Source organism: Cucurbita pepo, chromosome LG08 (genome assembly GCF_002806865.2).
Source record: "Cucurbita pepo subsp. pepo cultivar mu-cu-16 chromosome LG08, ASM280686v2, whole genome shotgun sequence".
NCBI classification, from domain to species: domain Eukaryota; kingdom Viridiplantae; phylum Streptophyta; class Magnoliopsida; order Cucurbitales; family Cucurbitaceae; genus Cucurbita; species Cucurbita pepo.
The window spans coordinates 1,277,637-1,299,914 of NC_036645.1; the positions used below are offsets into that span (position 1 = coordinate 1,277,637).

The 22,278-nt window shown below is 37.0% G+C and overlaps 5 protein-coding genes across 7 annotated transcripts; 1 reads left to right on the top strand and 4 right to left on the bottom strand.

The window, feature by feature from the left end:
• Positions 1-646: 646 nt before the first annotated feature.
• On the bottom strand, positions 647-3,005 carry LOC111800447 (CAP-Gly domain-containing linker protein 1-like). Its single transcript, XM_023684138.1, has 7 exons — positions 2,639-3,005; positions 2,504-2,542; positions 2,352-2,405; positions 2,184-2,237; positions 1,229-1,282; positions 1,093-1,164; positions 647-985 (listed from the first exon to the last, which is right to left on the bottom strand). Exons 1-7 carry the CDS (start codon positions 2,693-2,695, stop codon positions 842-844), a joined length of 474 nt encoding a protein of 157 aa, XP_023539906.1. The 5' UTR covers positions 2,696-3,005; the 3' UTR covers positions 647-841.
• Positions 3,006-9,189: 6,184 nt separating this feature from the next.
• LOC111800449 (flowering-promoting factor 1-like protein 2) lies at positions 9,190-9,594 on the top strand. Its single transcript, XM_023684139.1, has one exon. It carries the CDS (start codon positions 9,190-9,192, stop codon positions 9,511-9,513), a length of 324 nt encoding a protein of 107 aa, XP_023539907.1. The 3' UTR covers positions 9,514-9,594.
• Positions 9,595-12,428: 2,834 nt separating this feature from the next.
• LOC111800446 (60S ribosome subunit biogenesis protein NIP7 homolog) lies at positions 12,429-13,386 on the bottom strand. Its single transcript, XM_023684137.1, has one exon. It carries the CDS (start codon positions 13,296-13,298, stop codon positions 12,735-12,737), a length of 564 nt encoding a protein of 187 aa, XP_023539905.1. The 5' UTR covers positions 13,299-13,386; the 3' UTR covers positions 12,429-12,734.
• Positions 13,387-14,655: 1,269 nt separating this feature from the next.
• LOC111800444 (protein SRC2-like) lies at positions 14,656-15,922 on the bottom strand. Its single transcript, XM_023684135.1, has one exon. The coding sequence runs from the start codon at positions 15,837-15,839 to the stop codon at positions 14,886-14,888; it is 954 nt and encodes a 317-aa protein (XP_023539903.1). The 5' UTR covers positions 15,840-15,922; the 3' UTR covers positions 14,656-14,885.
• Positions 15,923-16,587: 665 nt separating this feature from the next.
• On the bottom strand, positions 16,588-21,531 carry LOC111800441. 3 transcript variants are annotated; one of them, XR_002815992.1, is made up of 3 exons: positions 19,747-21,368; positions 16,861-18,923; positions 16,588-16,793 (listed from the first exon to the last, which is right to left on the bottom strand). XR_002815992.1 is itself a non-coding variant. In XM_023684132.1 (3 exons), exons 2-3 carry the CDS (start codon positions 20,497-20,499, stop codon positions 17,244-17,246), a joined length of 2,433 nt encoding a protein of 810 aa, XP_023539900.1. In that variant the 5' UTR covers positions 21,375-21,531; the 3' UTR covers positions 16,588-17,243. The 3 variants fall into 3 exon arrangements, 2 of the variants coding, with proteins under 2 accessions (XP_023539900.1, XP_023539898.1); XM_023684132.1 differs by adding an exon at positions 21,375-21,531 and having other exon boundaries at positions 16,588-18,923; positions 19,747-20,499; XM_023684130.1 differs by adding an exon at positions 21,375-21,531 and having other exon boundaries at positions 16,588-18,923; positions 19,747-21,195.
• Between the last annotated feature and the right edge of the window lie 747 nt (positions 21,532-22,278).

Below are 22,278 nucleotides of genomic sequence, written 5' to 3' on the forward strand. Positions count from 1 at the left end.
TTGGTTTTTGTTAGTTCAACAACATGCAAGGTGCGTAGATTCAAATTTTTTACTTCTTTATTGAGAATATATATCTTAATTAGTTGAGTAGTATTTATAGATTGAGTTGGTAGAATTGAATTTGGTAGCCTAATTAAATTTGTAGTCTATTGTTGAGAGCGCTTGTATTTGGTTATATAGTTATTTGTTTTTAAAAGAACACAGCTTAAAAGATGAATAGCAAATCCCTCGCTTTGGACAAGCAGACCTCAGCCACCTTATTTAGGTTTTGGCCCAAATACTCTTAACAATTTTCTGTAATTGATCTATATATTGATTCAAAATAGTGTCCGTCTGATTATCCACCTATTACCTTAAAAAAATAACCCCAGTGGTAAAAAGAATTGAAAATTCAAACCTTGGGAACAGAAAAAGAGAAAGATAAAAGACGATCATTTTAAAAAAACATTAAAATTGTTCGTCAGTTGGCAATAACTTCATCAATTACTGGCCACTTATGAATAATTCATAAAAAGAGTGATGAGATGTTCTTATGAACCCAGAAAGGAAAAATAAATAGGAGCCTTTGAGTAGTCCATTTTGCTAGTTGAGAAAAAAACTTAAATGATATTTTGATGATGAGAAAATTAACCGATACCACCAGCCCTGCTTCCCAAAAATTAAATACATATATCCTTGAAGAATGAACTTATTAATGTTGATGTGCGTGTAAAAAATTACACTTACAGATTCAATGCTTCCTTAAATGCCGGGAAAATCTTATCAATCCCATTACAAAGCTTTGAAAAACAGTCAAATGTGGAAATCCATCGCCACATTACGAAACACAATGGAAATTCTCTTAATTTTCATATTCATTTCCCTTACCCTCTGTTAAGCCATGGAGTCCATCCTTCTTACCCTCGTCTTCGTCTTCCTTGTCGCTGCTTTCCGCTACAGGATGTTGATGTCGAGTCTTGTTATTGTCCTTAGAATCATCCTGAACCTGCCAGGATTCATAATTTTCTTCAATGGAAGTTAAAAACATACGGTGGGATGAGGCGGGTTGGAGGTATTTTGTTGAGCATGAAAGTCATTAGAATTAGAACTTACACCCAAGTTCCTCAGGCTAGTTGTCACATCTTCTTGTTGCTGCTGAAGGGTTGTCCTTAGTTCTCGGAATTCCTGCTTTCATGCCACAAATTTATTACCCTTAGCACATTCAATCTGAGTGAAGCATTTGGCTTACCGTGCGAAGTTGCTCCACCTCAACGTTGAGCGATTTCTTGAGTTCAGACAGTTCCTGTATGAAGATTGAATGTCTATGTCAAGTGATGCTGGAAAAACAGATACAAAAGCAGAAAAGAACAGGAATATGCATGACCAACAAAAGGGTCATTAATATCATATGTTCCTTTCTTTCCTTCCAAACCAAGGTAGTGAGGAATCAAGTATCCTCTGCTGGAAACATTAGCAGACTCGAAACCCTTTTCGAACTACCAAGAATCAGTTAACTGACATTGTAATAGCCCAAGCTCACCGCTATCAGATATTGTCCTCTTTGAGCTTTTCCTTTCGGAATTTCCCTCAAGGTTTTTAAAATGCGTCTATTAGGGAGAGGTTTCCACACCCTTATAAAGAATGTTTTGTTCTCCTCCCCAATCGATGTGGGATGTCACAATCTATCTCTTTCGGGGCCCAGCATCCTCGCTGGCACTCATTCCTTTCGCCAATCAATTTGAGACTTCCCAATCCACCCCCTTTCAGGGCCCAATGTTCTTGTTGGCACGTTGCCCGTTGCCTGGCTCTAATACCATTTGTAAAGACCCAAGTCCACCATTAGTAGATATTGTCCTCTTTGGGTTTTTCATTTGGGCTTTCTCTCAAGGTTTTTATTTTTCCTTTGGGCTTTCTCTCAAGGTTTTTAAAACCCGTCTTCTAGGAGGTGGTTTTCGCACCCTTATAAAGAATGATTCATTCTCCTCCTAACCAACGTGGGATCTCACTGTATAAGCCAAGTGATCCCATATTAGAACACTCCATTTGGATGACCAACTTGTTTATGGATCATATAGACCCATCAAAGAAAACTAAAACACAGATATCTTAGAACAAGGCATTCTGACAGAGATAAGCCTACTTTTAAGAAAGATATGAACACACAGAAAAGAATGAAGAAAACAAGCAATACATTATTAACTTACACTTCGGTAGGTATTAACTTGTGTGTCTAGCTTTAACCTCCAATTCTGAAGATCCTGAAATGCTCAAACACAAGGAAAGTTCACAAACTCAGAGCACAAAAACAACTAAATGACGAAGAACATCCAACTTTATCTCACAGCTAGAACATTTTATATCTTAGACCCCACCTGCTTAAGAAATTGAATTCTATCAAGCAGCTCTGCTCTTGATTCGTTCAATTCCTGAGAAGAAACAAGCCAAAATCTGAGAAGATTGGAGTTAAATTCAGAGATCAAGTCAAGATACTGAAGAATTATAAACACATTGTAGAAAACAATACCATAATTTTCAAGCCAATGGGGGTGAGATTCTCCTTTTTCTGTGGACAAGAAAGAAACAAAAACAACAAGGTTCATAAAGCCCGAAAGCCAGAATGAATGAGAAACTGAAAAGGAAGGAAATGAAGGGAACTCACGGCTGATGTAGGAGCGGGGGCAGGGGTGGAGGGAGTGGAAGAGTCGGCGCTCGCCATTGAAGCAGGGATCGAATCGGCTTGAAATGGAGATTCAGAATCTGATGAGTTGAAAAATTAGGGTTTTAAAAAGGGTGGGTGGGTGTGGGCGAAATGGAGATCAAAATTCAAAATTTGAGGGAAAGAGGAAGCGAAATGGAGGGAATTGAGGGGGAGAAAGAAGAACAATGAGAGGAGAGACGGGGACGAGTTTTGTCCAAGATTTGAATTTTTAACCAAAACCCAATCGCTCCCTTTTAAAATAGCTTTGAATATGTATGTTGTGGTTATATTAATTTCAATGCTGTTTTTTTTTTCTTTTTTTTTTTTAAATAAAATTGATTGCCTCTTTCCTATTTTAAATTTTAAACCTAAAAATAATGTGTAGGGTTTATATATATATATTTTATATGTGAGTAGTTACTCCTTTTACTCAGGTGTCACAAGTCTCACACACGCACATGCACACAGATGGTCTAGTGAGAGGAAAGGAAGTGGTTGTTACGAGAGCTCCTCTAAGTGTTCTAGTTGGCAGAGTGAATCTCGACCAAATTTTCAACGTCATTGGAGAGCCTTTTGATAATTTGGGTCCGGTTGATACTTGCACATCTCTTATTCATAGATTTGCCCCGGCTTTTATATACCTTAAGATACAAAATTATCTATTTTTGAAACATGAATGAAAGTAGTAGATCTTTTAGTCCCTTATCGACTTGGAGGAAAAATAGGACTTTGAAGGGGTTGGAGTGTGTAAATAACCTAAACATATTTAATATGTTTGTCATGTGAATAAATACAGTATTTTTCACTTTTAAGCCATTCCATCACATGAGAGTGGTATATTGGCTAGATATAAATTTTTAAAAATTGGCTGAACAACCATTCTATTAAAAATAATTTTAAAGAAATAAATGCTAATTAAGCAATTAGCAAGATTTTGAGTCTGTCTTATATATAATTTCATCGATAGTTTTGAAATCTTACTTGATCTAATAGACTTTTAAAACATGTTTTATAAAATTTTGATACTCATCCGTTAAGGTTTTTAAAACATGTTTATAATATAAGTAAAATGCGTACCGTATACCCTTTAAAAAGAATAGAAAACAATGAACAAAGAATCAAAATATACGAAAAAAAAATACTTTATTCTCTCAAAGCCATCGTTTGATTTGATTTATATATTATTCCTTTCATATCAAAATTTCCCCAATATTCCCTTTTCCAAGCATTGCACAAAACCCATTTTAAAAAAAATAGAACTCTTAATTAATTTAATTTTCGTTTTTGGTTTGTGCTCGAGAAAGAAAGATGCCCTAAGCTTCTTCGGTTAACAATACTAACCTTCTTTGTCTTACAAAAATCAATCTTGTAATCTCGTTTACTCGCTCATCATTTTTAGGTTATGCTAATCTCTTAATTATTCGATCGGTAAGTGCTCCTTTTTGAAATTAGAATAACTCTAAACGGTAGGGAAGATAAGGGAAGACCACTCTAAACGGGCGTAAAGTATAAAAAAAGAAAGATTCTTTGTGGTTTTGGAAAAGTTATATGAGTTGGGTGATGATCTCCTTTACACGGGGAAAACATATACAACTATCCCTTTTTAAAATTCAAAAAGTTTTATGGACATTGTTGCTATCGTCATCAAAACCCTAAAATGTTGAATCATACATATTTTCTTCACGTTGTCGTAATTTACCCTTAGATATTACACAAACACGAACGCAAGTGACTAGTCCTGATTTACTATGAGTTATTAGTTTAAATTTTAAGTTAATTGATGATTTAACGTAATGTCAAAACAACAATCAGAGATGTCTATGAAGTGGGGACGGGGACAGGAATAGGGACAATGAAGCTTTTCTCACCCCTGTCTCCACCTCTTATTTCATTCGCAATCTCTGCAAAATTCTCTATTTATTTTTGCAATGCTCAAGTTCGTGAACGAATAATTTTTCAATTTTATATAGTTTTCAAAAAAATATATTCATTTTAAATAATTTTAAATGAATAATTTCTATTTAAAAAATAGAAAACATTCTAGTAATAGTTCATAAGAAAAAGAAAATATATAATACTTTTCAACATAATTATACATACATACATATATATATATATATATATATATATATATATATATTAAGTTGGTTTTATCCTAATTGGTCCCAAAAATAAACAATAATTCGACAAATAATTTTTTTTTTTTAATATGGTAAAAATTTATAATATTTTAGAACTTTGTTATAAAATATAAACCAACAAATAACCAACAACACATTATTTAAAAAAATCACACCAAGTCTTCATTGAAGTCTATATTGATGTACATACAGTTACGTGAGGAATATATATATATATATATAGAATATATTCAAAGGTTTATAATTATTTTTTAAAAGTATAGTTTCTAAGTCACACTTCTATTCTCCTTGCTTCATGACCTAAGTCCATTATGTAAAAAATACAAAAATAAATAATAAATTAAGAATCTTTCCATATTATCCGTAAATATATTTTTTAATTTTTTTAAAAAAATTAAAAAGTTTAAGAGTATTTTTATTAATTAGTCCGTTAATTAATATTAAAATAGAAAAAATAAATAAAATTTAGGGATTGAGGACGGATATATCACATGGGCATGTTTAAAGCAAAGCCATTGTGAGAAAGTTGGTCGGGGTGAGACATAAATTAATATTTGTAACAACTTTATTATTATTATTATTCTTTTAAAAAAAACTTTATAGTAAAATGTTTATTAAAAGAAATGCGTAAGCTAAATTATAAATTAGAATATCATTCTTATAATTTAATAAATTGTGTTTAGTACGTGATAATTAGATTTTTTGTATTGAGCTGATTATGTGGGTTACGTAGTTAATTGGATAAAAAAAAAATAGAAATTGTCGGGAACTCATTATTTTCATCCGGAAGCTACTTATCATGTACGATCCGCTAAATATAAAAATTATCGCAGGTATAATTTTCAAAAGTTTTGTTTATAATTTTTGAAAATCGGAGACATAGTACAAATATAACTTTTTTTTAATTTTTTTTTAAAAAAAAAAAAACAAAATTGTTATCAAATGGGACAACAACTTTTTATTATTTATTTTTTAAAATTAGATTAAAATTTTTAAAGTGCTTTTCTTTTTTTTTTAATAAAAGTGATTAAAAAAAAGGGTTTTAAAAGTAGAAAGTTTAAAAATAAATAAATAAATAAATAAATAAATAAATAGAACTGGTTATATACCTAATATTCCAAGAATTTTAGGCTTTATATTCTTTGCGTGGGATTATTGTGTAAGTATGATCTGTAGAAGCTTAATACGTAAGGTTAATTATAATTAGTACTTTAATCATTTATTTTAGGCTTTCCCTTTTAAAGTAATATTCTACAATTATCTTATTTATTTATTTATTTAAATCTATATTTTCCGACCCAAAAACCCTAATTAACTATGTCTTAGTGTAAATTAGTCTTTGTTCGATTGTCGATTCAATTCTGCTCTGGAACTATTTAGTAACCAACTTCGAGTTTCAAGAACTTCGGAAACAGAAACCTATTGAGTTTCGAGAGTCTAGAGACGAAATAAAAATTGAGATGGAATCTTGGAGACTAGGTTACCCTGAGTGTTTTTTTAATATTATTTTTCATTCAGTAAATTAACGGTTCAACTTTGCTCTAGAACCATTTGGTAACCAACTTTGAGCTTCAAATACTCGTTGGAAATCAAATTCGAACCTCGAGAATAAAAACTCATCGAGCTTTGAGACTCTAGAGACAAAAATAAAGATTGAATTCAAATCTCGGGACCTCGTGAGCGTTTTTTAAATATATGTTTATAAAAGTATAGCTTGGGAGATTAGGAGGTGACAAATGGAGCAATGAAAGCAAAGAAATAGATATAGATGGAGGAAGATGTGGAAAGGGAGCAAATTGTTGGGTGATTTTAATGAAAATCGGACCATTTTAGATACCTCAACGACAACTAAAAAATGAACAAAGATTCATGTCGTTGCCTAAAGACAAAATATGTTTTGCTCTTTGGTCTTTCCATCACTTGTCTCCTTTTATGCCAACTCTCTTTTTATGCCAACTCTCTTTTCCTATGGTTTCGTTGCCTTCTCACGAATCGACATCGTGCCCTTTCAACTTTTGGGAGAGTATTCGTTTGCTCGTTTCTAGTAGTTTCTTACCATAACGTGTATATGTGAAGGGTTTGGAAGTATTAACTCGGTTAATGTCCTATTAGAGAGTAATCATGCCAATTCGTGTTACCATATCGAACCATACTCAAGTTGATAATCGTTTGCTCGTTTCTAGTAGTTTCTAAGCATAATGTGTATACGTGAAGCGCTTGAAAGGAACAACCCGATCAATGTTCTATAGAGAGTAACCGTACCAGTTTGTGTTACCATATCGAACCATACTCAAGTTGATAATCATTTGCTCGTTTCTAGTAGTTTCTAAGCATAATGTGTATACGTGAAGCGCTTGAAAGGAACAACCCGATCAATGTTCTATAGAGAGTAACCGTACCAGTTTGTGTTACCATATCGAACCATACTCAAGTTGATAATCATTTGCTCGTTTCTAGTAGTTTCTAAGCATAATGTGTATACGTGAAGCGCTTGAAAGGAACAACCCGATCAATGTTCTATAGAGAGTAACCGTACCAGTTTGTGTTACCATATCGAACCATACTCAAGTTGATAATCATTTGCTCGTTTCTAGTAGTTTCTAAGCATAATGTGTATACGTGAAGCGCTTGAAAGGAACAACCCGATCAATGTTCTATAGAGAGTAACCGTACCAGTTTGTGTTACCATATCGAACCATACTCAAGTTGATAATCGTTTGCTCGTTTCTAGTAGTTTCTAAGCATAATGTGTATACGTGAAGCGCTTGAAAGGAATAACCCGATCAATGTTCTATAGAGAGTAACCGTACCAGTTTGTGTTACCATATCGAACCATACTCAAGTTGATAATCATTTGCTCGTTTCTAGTAGTTTCTAAGCATAATGTGTATACGTGAAGCGCTTGAAAGGAACAACCCGATCAATGTTCTATAGAGAGTAACCGTACCAGTTTGTGTTACCATATCGAACCATACTCAAGTTGATAATCATTTGCTCGTTTCTAGTAGTTTCTAAGCATAATGTGTATACGTGAAGCGCTTGAAAGGAAAACCCAGTCAATGTTTTACAGAGAGTAACCGTCCGAGTTCGTATTACCATATTGAACCACACTCAAGTTGATAATCTTTGACTATTATTCATTTAAAAGAATATGAATCTGAAGTACATATAAGATAATCTTGATGAATAATCTCAACCGGTTAAAATATTATCAATATTGCAAGTAAATGTGTTGAATATATTATCCAAATCACATATTATTTTTTATATAATTATCCAAAATTAAAAAAAAAAAAAAAAAAAATACAGAGTAAAAAAAAAAGAAAAGGCAGGGAAGAAGAAAATAAAATGAATATAAAAGTAAAATAGAGTATTAAAATAAAAAAATAAAAAAAATTAGGGGAAAAGACATAATGTGGAAAAGTAATTCTTTGTGTAGCCCATTTAAGGGTATTCACACAAACACACAAAAGACAAAGATTCTCACGTGTGGGGTTTTTAAATAATAATAAATAAATAAATAGACTTTTTTTTTTCTTTTTAATTTTCAAAGTCTTTTGGAATTTTGCAATATAAATGGCATTTCCAACGGTAGATTTACTGTTGATGAACAGATTAGAAGTTCAAATTTTTAACTCCCATCAAACACGTTGCACGAATTAGGGTCTACCCAATGCGTGAAACACTAAGCTTAAGAATTACGGTCGACCCTTGACATATGATAACAAGACATGTTCATAACGGGATTGTCCAACGTGACTACTAGCATTGAAGAGAGTTGGAGTTTTGAGCTCTCGGCATGAGAGAAGGAACTTGTATGAACAAAATTGTAACAGCCCATGTCCACTGCTAGCAGACATATTGTCCTCTTTGGACTTTTCCTTTTGAGCTTCCCCTCAACGCTTTAAAACGCGTCTACTAGGAAAAGCTTTCCACATCTTTATAAAGGGTGTTTTGTTCTCCTCCCCAACCAATGTGGAACATCACAATCTACCCGCTTGAGGCCAGCGTCCTTACTGGCACACTACCTCGTGTCTACCCCCTTGTGAGAAGGCTGACACATCGTTCAATGTCTGGCTCTGATACCATTTGTAACGACTCGGGCCCACCGCTAGCAGATATTGTCCTCTTTGGGGCCTGGGCCGTTACAAAAATAACCATTTCGATAATTGATAGTGGAGCAAATTAGGCTCGATAAATTTGGATTCTTTTTTAAATTTAGGGAAGACCCCACTTCACATTAGGCCTCCATATCCAAAAAAAAAATAAGCATTAAAGTTTGGTCTCTCTATTTATATATATATATATAACCCTATGTTAGCAATCCCCACATTATTCCTCAAACCACATTGTGAATCTCTGAAACAGACAATGTCGGGCGTTTGGGTTTTCGACAACGGGGTGATCCGGCTGGCGGAGGGCGGCGGAGGCAGCAGAAACCGGGGGCGGAATGTTCTAATTTACACGGCGACGAACGAGGCGATGACGACATTGACGGTACTTAAGAACAAGCTGTTGAGTTTGGGATGGGAAATTTACTACGAAGATGCAGAGATTGTGCAGTTTCATAAGCCTTCTTCTGTGGACCTTATTTCCCTTCCCACCGACTTCAACAAGGTCAAGGCTAGACACTTATACGACGTCGTTGTCAGGAATCGTAATCTTTTTCATGTTAAGGACATGCAGTCCCAGTGACTGTAGGACCCTCTCTCCCTCCCAATCACACGACGTCGTTTTCTATCATCTCTCTCTCTCTTCGGTTGTGTTTTTTTTTTTTGTGTTGTTTATTTTCATGGGTGATTGATTGATAGTGTGGTTTGATCGTGTAATAAAGATCGTAACTTTAAACTATGTTCGGGTTTTTTTTAGCCTAAAATAATCTAATTCTCTTCGTACAAATGTAAAGATTCGAACTTTTTACCTTTTTGTCTACGATGAATTTTGAACTTGCATCTAATGGTATCGTTAGAGATCTTTCGTTCGTGCCTTTTGTAAAACTCCCTTTTATTTACATGGATCCCAAGCCAGGGATTCCGATCAAGAAGAGATATCTCTTCATTCCTCCTCATATTCATTATTTAAACGGGGATTTTCCACCCTGTTTGGAGTGGATTCCCTCAAGGTCGAACCGTACGCCGTACGTGTTAAAGAGACATCTCTGGTGACTATCGAACTAAAAAAAAAAAAAAGTAAAATGAAAGCTGGTAAAGAAGAACGGGGGAATTGACACGTTAGTAAATTGAAAAAGGGTTTGAATTAATTTTCATTTTTCTCTTACAAAGTTGACATGAAGTTTGGCAGCTAACTTAGGTAGCTAGATATAGTCCAGACCTTGTCCTCCTCCTCCTACTCTAAATTTATTAAAAAAAAATTGAACTTTCCCGTTCATCCAACCGTATAAAATTATCAATATAGCCACGTTATTTTACACGCTAAATTACTTCTTGTTAATAACGATGAAGTCGAGAATTTTCTCTCGTGCCCGAGTTTCTGTCCTTATTAAATAGATAGTAAGAGAGGAAGGGCCTATATGCAAAAACATCATTTTTTTTTTTATTTTTTTTTTTTTGTATCTGTCTCTTAAAATTTCTGCAACTTTTGGATGGTTTTCATGCATAGACTTGAGCTAAGAAAATAGCTCCCATGCATAATTAGACGCCCAAGAAAAATATAAATAAATAAAAGAAATTAGGTAAGGGTAATTATATTGATATATATATATATATTATATGTGGGGTTAGGTGACCTAACACAGCACGTGCATGCATCACAGACAGGTGCCGATAAGAGTAGCCTGATGGGTCAACGGTTAGCCCATGTTATGGGGGAAGAAAGTTTACTTTCACTCCTGGTCGACCTATATTTCTATTTCATAATAATATTGATAATAAGAAATTTACAATCTTTATTTTATGAATTTTAATTTTTTTTATAACATTTTTTTTTTAGAAATATTCATCTGACATTATCATAAAATTGAGATCGATGATAATAATAATAATAACAACAACAAGAGTTTAGAGGATATTTGAGCATCACTATTGAATGCATAGCTCAAAACCCATTCCTATTTGGAAATGGGCACCAATGCTCTCGATCATCTCGTATGACGTAGGCGTGTGGATAATCTCGTGCTTAATGATCATCTAATGGTTATCAATTGAGAAGATCGGTAGATAAATCCACCTCTCGACCATCTAAATTTATTAACAGATCTTGAAGAGATAAATTCGTAACTGAAAACACATAGTTTCAAGAATAATATAAGATGATGTCAAACCAAACCTTTAAATTGCAAACTCTTGGCAAGCTCATCGATAAGACATTAGATAAAATGTTGTTGCCTCTCAAGCTCGTGTACTCTATACTTATAAGAAAAAACTAAATGATTATAATGAAAAAACCAAACAGCTCATACTAGATTATGAGCTAGAATTAAGCACCAACCTCAGAAAAAAAGGCAGAAATGAAGTGAATTTTATCTGTTCCAGTTGATTGAACCAGATTTTGGGTAAAAATGCCACAATAATCCACCAATAGCCCACCTGTGTTGATTGGCCATGATTTTAGGAGATCATGTAGCAGCTGAAGTGAAACCAAGGCTGGATTTTGTACAAAGTTCAACCAACAAAATACTCAAATTCAATCATTGAAGGCCAAAACCCAACATGAAAATGAAAATGAAAATATATGAACCTACCCATCAAATCAAGAAGGTGAGAAAAAGCTCATTAGCTCAATAATAGGATATTCAAATCTAATGACAAAATGAAAACATTTTCAAGCATAGTCTTTCAGTGCTTATTCATAAATCTAAATAAGCCTCACTCATCTCAGCAAAACTTCTAATAGGTACGCAGTTTGTCTTTGTCTTTAACGCGTATTGAACAGACCAATAATGAATCTGGTTACACCACAAAATGTGCCAAAACAAAGACTTCGGGCATGGAAGAAGTGTGAGATCCCAAATCGGTTGGAGAGAACGAAACGTTGTCCGAGTGTAGAAATCTCTCATTGGCAGACACGCATTTTAAAAATCTTGAGGGAAAACCCAAAGAGGACAATATGTGTTAGCGATGGGCTTGGGCTAGGTGGATTGTGAGATCGAAACATTCTTTATAAGGGTGTGGAAACACACCCTGGTAGAGGCATTTTAAAAACCTTGAGGAGAAGCTCGAAGGGGAGAGCCTAAAGAGAACAATATCTATTAGCAGTGGGTTTGGGCTGTTACAAGAAGAATGGACGACCTCACAAATCTGTTGTATCTGTTCTATGGTTATACAACTGTGTCGTGGAACTCGAAGAAGACAAAGAGGTATAATCGTCTACGATATTACAAAAGTCCTCAGAAACCGACACCCAGAAAAGGAAACTAGCTGAAAACCAAAATCCTTGGGACTCCAACAAGTCCACTAAGAAAACTCATTTCTATGGAGGATCATTCTAGCTCAATTCACCACGAATTTCATTATCTTGCTACGAAATGAGAAGCTTGCAATAAGAAATGACCGAGACAAAAATGAGAAGCTTGGCATCTTGCAACGAAAAAAAATAACAGACCACTAACCCCACATGGCACATGCTTGTCAAAGTGGATTAACAACAGATCATAAAAGAAAATCATTAATACGATCATAACAAGAAGAAATAATTTGTATGCAGCAAAGCAATAGGCACTATCTGATCTCTATGACATTAGATAGCCCGCAATTGGGCAATAGTTTCATTGTTCTCATAAATTTAACACTCTTAAAGCGGCAAAACTTAACACCAAGGTGTGCAGAACTTACAAATTTGACATCATACCTAAGGCAGTACACCAATTTGGGCTCAAAATCCTCTCAATCCACGAACTTCACAAGAAATGCTCGAGTAATATATTACCCAAAACGAGTCAACTCGTCTTCATTGTTGATTCAAAGCTCATCCTCCATCCTCAAATACTCTCCAATATCCGACTGATGAAGAACCACAATCCCATTAGGGTCCAACTTCCTACAATCCTGAGTGGACTTCGCCGCAATTCCGAATCCCAAAGGCACGTCCGACATAGAATACACAACGACTCCATCACCAGGAGCAATATTTTCAGTAATCCGCCCTAAGCCTCCTTTCAAAACATGGTTCCCATACAAAAAAGACATCTCAGAGGTAGGTTTAAGCCAAACCTTGTGTCTGGCATTGGCAGACAAGAGACCTAGCGCGTGAACGGTGAGATGAAAACTGCCGCCATGAGTGAACTTGCCAATGCATGTGCCGAGAGCCACGAGATTGTTACGGGCTACGTTGGTGGCTCGCTTGACGAGAGAATCGCTGACGTAATAAACCTTGTTTTTGTGGAGGCGGAAGCAGTAGCGGCCGGGATTTTGTTCGGGGCCTTCGTGAGCGGGATTCTCGACGATGTTCTTGAGGTTGTTTCCAGTGAATTTGTGGAGCTTTTCGAACACGGCGGTGGTCTCTTTCTCGTCTAGGGGCCTCATCTTCGGCGGTCGGAGCAGGGAGATTGGGCGGTGGCGCGGTGGTTTTGGAGGTTTGAGAGTTTATAGCTACCACTTTCTCGGGGATTTTGTGTGGAGAGTTTGAAGAAACCCTACTTGAAAAGCTGAACGATTAGTAAAGAAAGCCCAAGGCCTGATATTAGGAAAGCCCATAAAAATTTGTTAAATTACAATTCATACCCCCACACATAAAATATATCTTTAAATTTTTTATTTTATGTCAAAAAAATAATAATAAATAAGTAAAAAATCTATTAAATTTAAAGAAAATTAAATATATCATCAAAGTTGAGGGATTTTTTAAATTCAAACCTATTGTTAAAAAAAAATGAAGGCATCTATTAAAAAATGTTAAGAGACAACACTTATAATTAATAGTTTAAGTCTATTCGTCTGAGTGTCACGGTCATACTCGTCCAGGCATGTTGTCCATAGTCGCATGCCTATGACAAGCCAAACCCGTTGCCCATAGTCGCATGCTCATGACAAGCCAAACCCTTTATGTCTTTCCATGTTCTAGTGTTTTACTTTTGTATTTCTAAGAAGTATGTTGTATTTCTAGGAAGTATGACGTTTCGAAAAATTATGTCTCGGGCTGCCAGACATGAAATGCTTCAAAATGTACTCAGGGATCTTAGTAGTTGTCAACTTCTCCCTACCAATAGTTATATACTATGAGCCGTTGTTGTTTATCTATTGCTTCCATATATAACACGCTTCCATATTGGAGTTATACTGTGAGCCCATATATAACACCACACCTCTTTATTGGAGTTATATACTGTGAGTCGTGGTTGTTACTCTCTTTCTTCCATATATAACACCTCTTTCAAAGCTTCTTCTTAAACCAAGGCCAGAGGCTCGAGCATACGTCGCTTGGTCGTAGGCGACGTAAGAATGAATTGGCTTAGGTTACTGGAAAGTGAGTGTCGCGTCGCCTAAGAACGAGTTGGCTTAGCTCAATTGTTGTTGCTAGAAAGTGAGTGTCGCACAATCGCGCAAGTCCACTGCCATCAAAAGTGCGATTATAACACTTAAAACTTTGCTAATCAAGCGCAGCTTTACGTGAGAGTTTCAAAGGCAAAGTGATGGGTGTGGAGTTTTTCTTGAACAAGGTAAAGCATATTCGACGAGCAATCCGACAACATTTGTCTCATCCTCGCATAGCTACAGTGAAATATGTCCCTCAGAAATATGTCCGTTGTCTCATCCTCGCGTAGCTACAGTGAAATATGTCCCTCAACGATGAGTCTGGAGCCAACCGCACATAACTGAGTCAGAAGGCCCATACTACCTGAAGCTACAAAAATTCAACCAGTGCAAGAACTACCATTCTTCTTCGAATATTTTTTTTTTAGTATATATTAAACTATAGGCTGATGATCGAAGCCTGAGTCGGTGAGTCGACGAACAAACTGTTCACAAATCGACCATAAAAAAAAAAAACAAAAAAAAGAATTCTCACAAATGAATGTTGTTGAGTATACAAAAGTTGGAGGAGAATTTTGCACAAACCAAAAGGCTAAAAAAACAGATATACAGACCACATCCTTTACATCAAAAGTGAAATCAGCCGTCTGCGGCGTCCGACGCTATATCTCCGATCAACAGCCCGCCCAACATTCCCCCGACCAACCCAGCTCCCAATCCTAATCCCATGTGGTTCTTCTTTCTCTGCGGCTTCGGCGGATAATACGACGGCTGCGTAGGATATGCGTAGGCCGGCGGAGGCCGGTACCCATACGCCGGCGTAGATGGCCGCTGTTGGTGATTGTAACCATACCCAGGTTGAGAACGCTCCGGCGCGTACGAGCTGTACAACGGTGCCGGTACGTACGAGCCATACGACGGCGCCGGAGAGTACGCGCTGTATCCCATTGGCAGCTGCGGGTAAACTGTATACCCTGCCTCCTGCGACACCACTTTCGGCGGAGGGATCGGGTGCGAATTCGAAGCTGGATGGTAAGCTTCCGACCGAGGAGGCAGAGGAGGAGGAAAAGCCCCACCGTGAGCGACGGCGAATGAACTCGAGTCCGCGGAAACCGAGCTATAAGACTGGACCGATCCCGGTTGAACAGAACCGGATGGCGAATTGTCCGCAAATTTGAAGGAGAAATTTAAGACCCCCTGGGGATTTCCAGACGGTTTTCTCACCTGATAACTAAGATGCTGCATCGAATCGCCTTTTCCGTCGCCGGCGGAATCAAGAAGCTCCTTCACCGGAACGTAGACCTTGCCGACATCCCTATCGCCGAGATTCCGCTGGCAACAGAGCTTGAAATTGAGGGTAAGGCGGTTAGCCCTAGCGGCGGCCTCGTCGATAGCGAATTTGATAGAGAAATTCCAGATCGGGTTGCTGCCACCTTCTTTATCGACGGGAGTTTTGAATCTCTGGCTGGATTTAGACTTGGCATTGTCGGCGGTGACGAGCTTGACGACGGTGTAAACGTCCATCTTCATGAGGAAATTGACGTTGTTTAGGTCTCTGGCAGAGACAACCTTGATCTCCATGGATCTTTCCATGGGGAGATTTCTTAGAACGGGAAAGGAAAGAGAATCGGAGACCGGAGATCGGGGACTTGGGAGGTTCGGGGAGATCGGGGACTTGGGAGGTTCGGGGAGATCGGCGGCCAGACGTGGCAGAGTAACGTTTTGGATCAGAGTTTGGTATTTTATAAGAACCAAGAAAACTAGTTTCTTAGGCAAACGGATGAACCGGTCAATTCAATACCTTCAATCCTTTTTAAAAAATATAATTTACAAATTTATTGGAAAATCATTTTCTTTTTCTTCCTAATTTCTCCAACTTTATTTATAAAAAATGTGTAAGCTTGCTTGCTTATTAACTAAGATTCACGAACATCCACACAGGCTCTCGTAACTTTACTTTTAATTTCCGTAAAAGGCCTCATGAAGTCTCCTTGAGACCTATGGAGCCCTCAAATAACCACCTCTTAACTGAGGCTCGACTCCTTTCTCACATCATTTGTTCGACATTGAGTCACTTTTGATTACACCTTTGAGGTTCACAATTTCTTTGTTCGACATTTGATAATTGTATTGACACGTTTAAGTTAAAGGCATGACTCTGCTATCATGTTAGGAATCATGAACCTACACAATGATATGATATCGTCCATTATGAGAATAATTCTCGTAGCTTTGCTTTTGGTTTCTCCAAAAGGCCTCATTCCAACCGAGTGTCTTTTACTTATGAACACGTGATCTTCTTCTTAATTAGCTGACGTGAGACAATTCCTTTCAATAATTCTCAACGCAAACGTGTCCATGAATTGATAATAAAAACTTTACAAGATCTAAAATAATAAAAACTCAGCAAACCAAAACAGTTCAACATGATTACTTGGTTCTAAGGTATTCCATTGGTTCTTTGTCTAAACTTCTGTTTTCCAAAGAGAAATGAATAAACAAACAATGCCCATCTTCCATTCCATTCAAAAGGTAAGAACTTAGAACCTGCACAATAATTAGCTGTTTAGCTTCTGGAATCTGTATGCTCTAAAAAGGAAACAGATACACCAACCTTCTGCCATTGATTCTACACTCAAGTAATCCATTCCAGACCTCCTTAACCTTCTTGTTCGATATTTACATTCGACATAGCCGGGTGGACGGAGCGTATAGCATAATCACCAGCTCTCTTTCTGAGGATGGGAAGATGAAGGACATGTTTTACTTTCACCACTGGACACTGTGCAGAGCAAAAACGAGGAGCGTTCGAGAACGGAGCGATCGAAGAGAAACGTTGGCCGAGATACGAACTGTGTGCAGCAAAAAATAACTTAAGAGACAACTAAAGGGGCTTGGTTTCTGAATTACCACCGAGAACTGGTCGAAGTTGGCAAGGAGAGTTGGTTCACCATAAGGCTCAAATAGATTACAAAGTAGCATTTGTTCTATGTCTAATTAAGCTTCCAGTTTTTGGAACATATTACCATTGTCATTGCAAATAGTACTTTCTCTGTCATCTAGTTCAAACTTATCTGTGTGTCTCACCTTGGCATGAGCCTGCTCAGAAGTTCTCAACATACAATTCTCTTCTAGAAAGACATCCCTACTCTTTCGCTTCTGTTTTACATCCAATAGTCCTAAAGCATGAGCTTCGAGAGCTCGAGTTGTCGGTGGTCGGTTTCGATTACTTTGTCGTCTAGAAACCATGGTTGAGTCACGTTCTGAAATATCCACACTTTTTAGTTCTTTCATTTCTGTGGTGGAGCTTCCATGGCTGTCGGAATCTTGAGGAATCGGCAAATTAAGGTCGATCAAAGAATGAGGAACATGTCTACTTTGTGGAACATCAATACAACTAGTAACTGTACTGCTCCTGGACAAAGAAGACAATGGCCAGTTCTCCTTGGACGAATCGATTTGTACGAGAATGTCGCGGTTTAAATCGTAACGATCAAATGAACTGTGCTCCTGATCTTTTAGCTCAGGACCTGTGAATATTTTAAATGAACTGTAGCTTGCTTGTTGGCTGCAAGTGTTTAATTCCCAGCTTGGTTTGGTATAAGCAGTGATATCAATATCAGATTTGGGGTTTCCCTGGCTCATTTGGCACTGAATAGCCTTTCTTTCTTGTGTGTTGTCCAGTAAAGATTGCTTATCCTCCTGAATTTTCACGTTGATATTAGTAGAATGTAGGCTGCCATCATCCGGAGACTCATTATTTGAAGAATTATCTACACAAGTTTCCTCATCAATATGAACTTCTTTATCCAAGCTGACTCTTGTGGCTTTGGAAATGTCAGTTGCTTCCTTGTCAAAATGCATAGTATTATCAGAATGAGTATCATCCATCAAAATCTCTGAAGAAATATGCTCATCATCTTCAGAACTACTTTTGGATGAATATATATTTGTAAATTCGACTGGCAAACTTCGTAGTTCTCGGACTTTAGGTGTGCTTTCATCAGCCAAACTTGTATCAACAACCATGAATTTCATTGTATCTGCACTATGAACAGGAGTTCGTGGCTTAAGATAGCAGTAACGTTGCTGACTAGGGAAATCTTCCTGATCCTGCTTTGTTTTGCCAGTCAGCTCACTACTTTCCTTGTCACTGCAGTGTTTTTCTACAACAATGTCAAGATCAAGAAGCCCAGGGTCTGAAGCAACCTTACTCAGGACATCACTAATGGAATCAAAGTAATGTTCTCCCTTAACTTGTTTTCTTCTGCAGAATTTCTTCACATCAGGGATCAAGAACACCAAAGAGTGTTTTAAACCAAAAGTAGTAACGTAATTGTTAGCCTGCTCGGAGTGCCACCCGTTTGCTAACAAGCGGGGCCAAACAGCCTCCCAGAAGAGATCACTCGATCGGGCTTTGCTCAACCTAAAACCTCCTGTTAGAAATTTGACGATTTCATCAGGTGTTAGTGTGGAACATGCTTTACCAACTGGAATTTCTGGCCGGGCAGGATGAGCGTTATTAGACTTAATTGGATCCATGGTGGGGATGGTGAGATCTTGTTTTCCTTTACCAATTCCAACAGCCTCTACAAGTGCATTTAACCCAACTGTAGCTTTCAAAGAGAATACATATCCCTCTAGCGATACTTTACCCTCAACAAATCTCCTAGAAACCTGTCAATGCACCAAAAGTTGAGATCTTGGGAAACAAAATACATATTATTGTAGGATGAAATGTAAGACTAATTTCAGGCGTCTGCTTTAGATTTCCAAGCCGGTCAAGATTTCCAGCACGTCGGTTGGTGAGGGGAACAAAACATTCCTTACAAGGGTATGGAAACCTCTCCCTAGCAGACGCGTTTTAAAGTCATGAGACTGATGACAATACGTAACGGGTTAAAGCGGATAATATCTACTAATGGTGGGCTTGGACTATTACAAATGGTATGAGACCCAGACACCGAACGGTGTGCCAGCAAGGACGCAAGGACTCAAAGGGGGGTGGATTGTGAAATCTCACATCAGTGGGAGAGGGGAACGAAAAATTCCTTATAAGGGTGTGGAAACCTCTCCCTAGCAGACACGTTTAAAAACTGTGAGGCTGACGGCAATACGTAACGGGTTAAACCGAACCATATCTGCTAGCAAGGGGCTTGGACGGTTAAAAAATCATTCGTGAAATTGAAGAAATAAATAAATAAATAAAAAGGTGTGTTTTTTGGACAGGAAGAATGATTCAAGCATTTCAATTAGTAAAATAAGTGGAACTGTAATGTGTCTATTCTTTTGTGCTACTGCTACAAAATCAGGGTGTCAGTTCTACATTCTCCACTGAAGATATGGGCTGCCGACCCTTGACTGGCTATCTAAATAAGCACATGCTAGTTTCACAGCAGGTATTCTTTAATTTTATTGTTCTTTAACATTGGTGAGGTGAGGTAGCAAATGTGAGGATAAGTTGTTGTATGATCTAACATCAAGGAAAAATTGAACTTACCTCCACAAAGGTATTGTGCTTTTCCTCTGATAATGAGGAAAGCAAGCGAGATGACAACTCCTGTTGCCTCCAGCCACTAAATAACTTCTGTCCACAAATGCATTTCTTGCCTCTTGCTTTACGACATGCCGACCATCTGCGGTATTTCTCAGATCCATAAAATTTCCCATAATAGAATGAAAGAATATCACCCATCTGTTTTGTTCCAACAAATTTCTTCACCTGAACGAGGTTCTTCCCAAAAATGTATAATCCAAGTAGAAGACTAGCCATTTCCATGTCACTCCAGGAATCATTCAAGGAAACAGGAATCACCCATTGGCCATTATCAACATTGTTTTCATTCATGTTCATCTTCATTTCTTGATGCAACAGAAAATCCTTGTTTTCCATGGCATCACAGGTTCTAGCCTCACTAGCTTCTAAGTCATTTTGGTTTGATGCCAAAACAATATTATTACTACCATTAGTTTGCATCTGTTTCAGAATCCCAACATCATCAATACGAGCTACCGGTGCAGGAAATCCAACATAAATATCATGCAAACCATCAGCTTGACTTTTCAAAAGCTCTAAATAGTCTGATTTGACCATAAGAGGGGGAATTATTGCTTGAAATTCATCCCCAATTTGAGGAAGAGCCTCAGAATCTCCAAAGTCATCCCATGAACTCGAAATTTCCGGAGAAACAGACGGCTCAGGTGACATATCTTCGCTGCAAGTACCTTTGCTTTTTATTTGAACTGTATCCATCTGCAAAATCCATTCATAACATGACATCCCTACAGCATATCTTCTTATCTTCAACTAATTCTATAATTATCATATCAAGAAGCATTAAACTAGCAAGATTTAATTACGTATGAGAAAGTTATCTTCAACACAGGCATAAAAAAAGTTGATTAGCAGCCAATTAGATCCGCCACAACTAGTTGAAGCAAATTCCAAATACTAAACCAAATGCAAAGGAAAACAGAAAATATCATGTCAATACCTACCATTACAAATCATATTCATCCATATGGAAGAACACGAAATTTTCAGATAAAAACTGCGTTTCAAATCTACCAAATTAATCAAAGAAAAGGTTACAAAGATCCATACATACATTTAAAAAAATCTCTTAAAAGCAAAGAGAAGAACAAAGTGTTCAAACTCAGTTCATCGCAGTCATATCCAGATCCATGTTTTAAGCCCAAAACGTTCCATGACTTCAAAAAACAGCTCCACTCTAAACTTAAATATCAAAACTACCGTAAGAAAACGTTCTCAGAGATTATCCCAATGTGATCCAACGAAATTAAACTAATCTACTCAAGCAAACGCATCAAAAGCTGTAAGTAACACTAAGACAAAAATCGAACAAAATTCAAAAACCGGCGTGACGTTTTATTCTCTTCCTGTTAGAAGCGAAACCATGTCGTGTCTACGAACTCACAAGACGGATTCCTGAAGTTTCATCAATCCATAAACAAAATCGAACATATGATAGAAAAACAAACGTGAAAAAGAAATTTACAAAACGAGTTTTCGAAACAACAAACCACCGCGAAACCATCTACGAGTAGTGAATACAGTATAAAATGGAAATACTCGTAAATTATACTCGTAAGGAAGAAGAACAGTACCTGGTTTAAGGAAAAGTTACGCTCCCATGGCGATAAACACAGAATTCAAAGCAAAAAAACATGGACGATATATAAGAAGAAAATAAAGAAAAAGAAACAAAGCTAACTTGCTTCTGTGCTTCTCAGAGAGAAAAAGGACGAAGAGAGAGAGTGAGAGAGAGAGGGCTTATTATAGAGAGAGAAAGCGGGGGCTGAGGTTCGTTTCGATGGACGGAGATGAGCGCCACCACGCGCGGCGGCGGCGACGGCGAGTCGTGTGACACGTGGCAATCATGATTCGGTGGTCGATTGGATCATCTACAGGCGTATTCACCAAGATGATATATTTATCGAATTAAATCATGCCACGTGTGTGGGTTGTGTTGTTGCGGCGGAAATAAATGTTGTGGGGCGCTTATTTTTTTAGGGGTGTTAGTGCACGTGCGAGTTGGCGCGTGGAGTTGTAAATCTGGCTTTTTTTGGAAATAATTTTTTTTTTTTTATGTGTGATATTTTTTTAATGTTCTGAAATGACCCATTGGGCTTTCTTTGTGTATTTATTATTTTAAAAAGTTAAAAATATATAGTTGGAACATTATTTTTTTATTTTTTTTTANTTTTTTTTTTTTTTTTTTTTTTTTTTGTGGGTGGAAGAGTCAAATGTTTTGAAATGTTGAATGGCTTAGTTTTTCGTCAACTTACTTCCGGATAAAATATGGATTAGACTTAGGGGTAATATTGGTAATATATATTTATTGTTTCGTCTCGAAACTCAACTAACAAAGTTTTAGCTGCCGTAAATAAATCAACAAAATTTTTAATTTTTATCGCTCGACATTCTAAAAATATCTCATTTTTTTCCAAATACGGAAGCTCGTAAAATCTCACAGTTACTTGTACCTCACCATTATTATTTCAGTAAAAT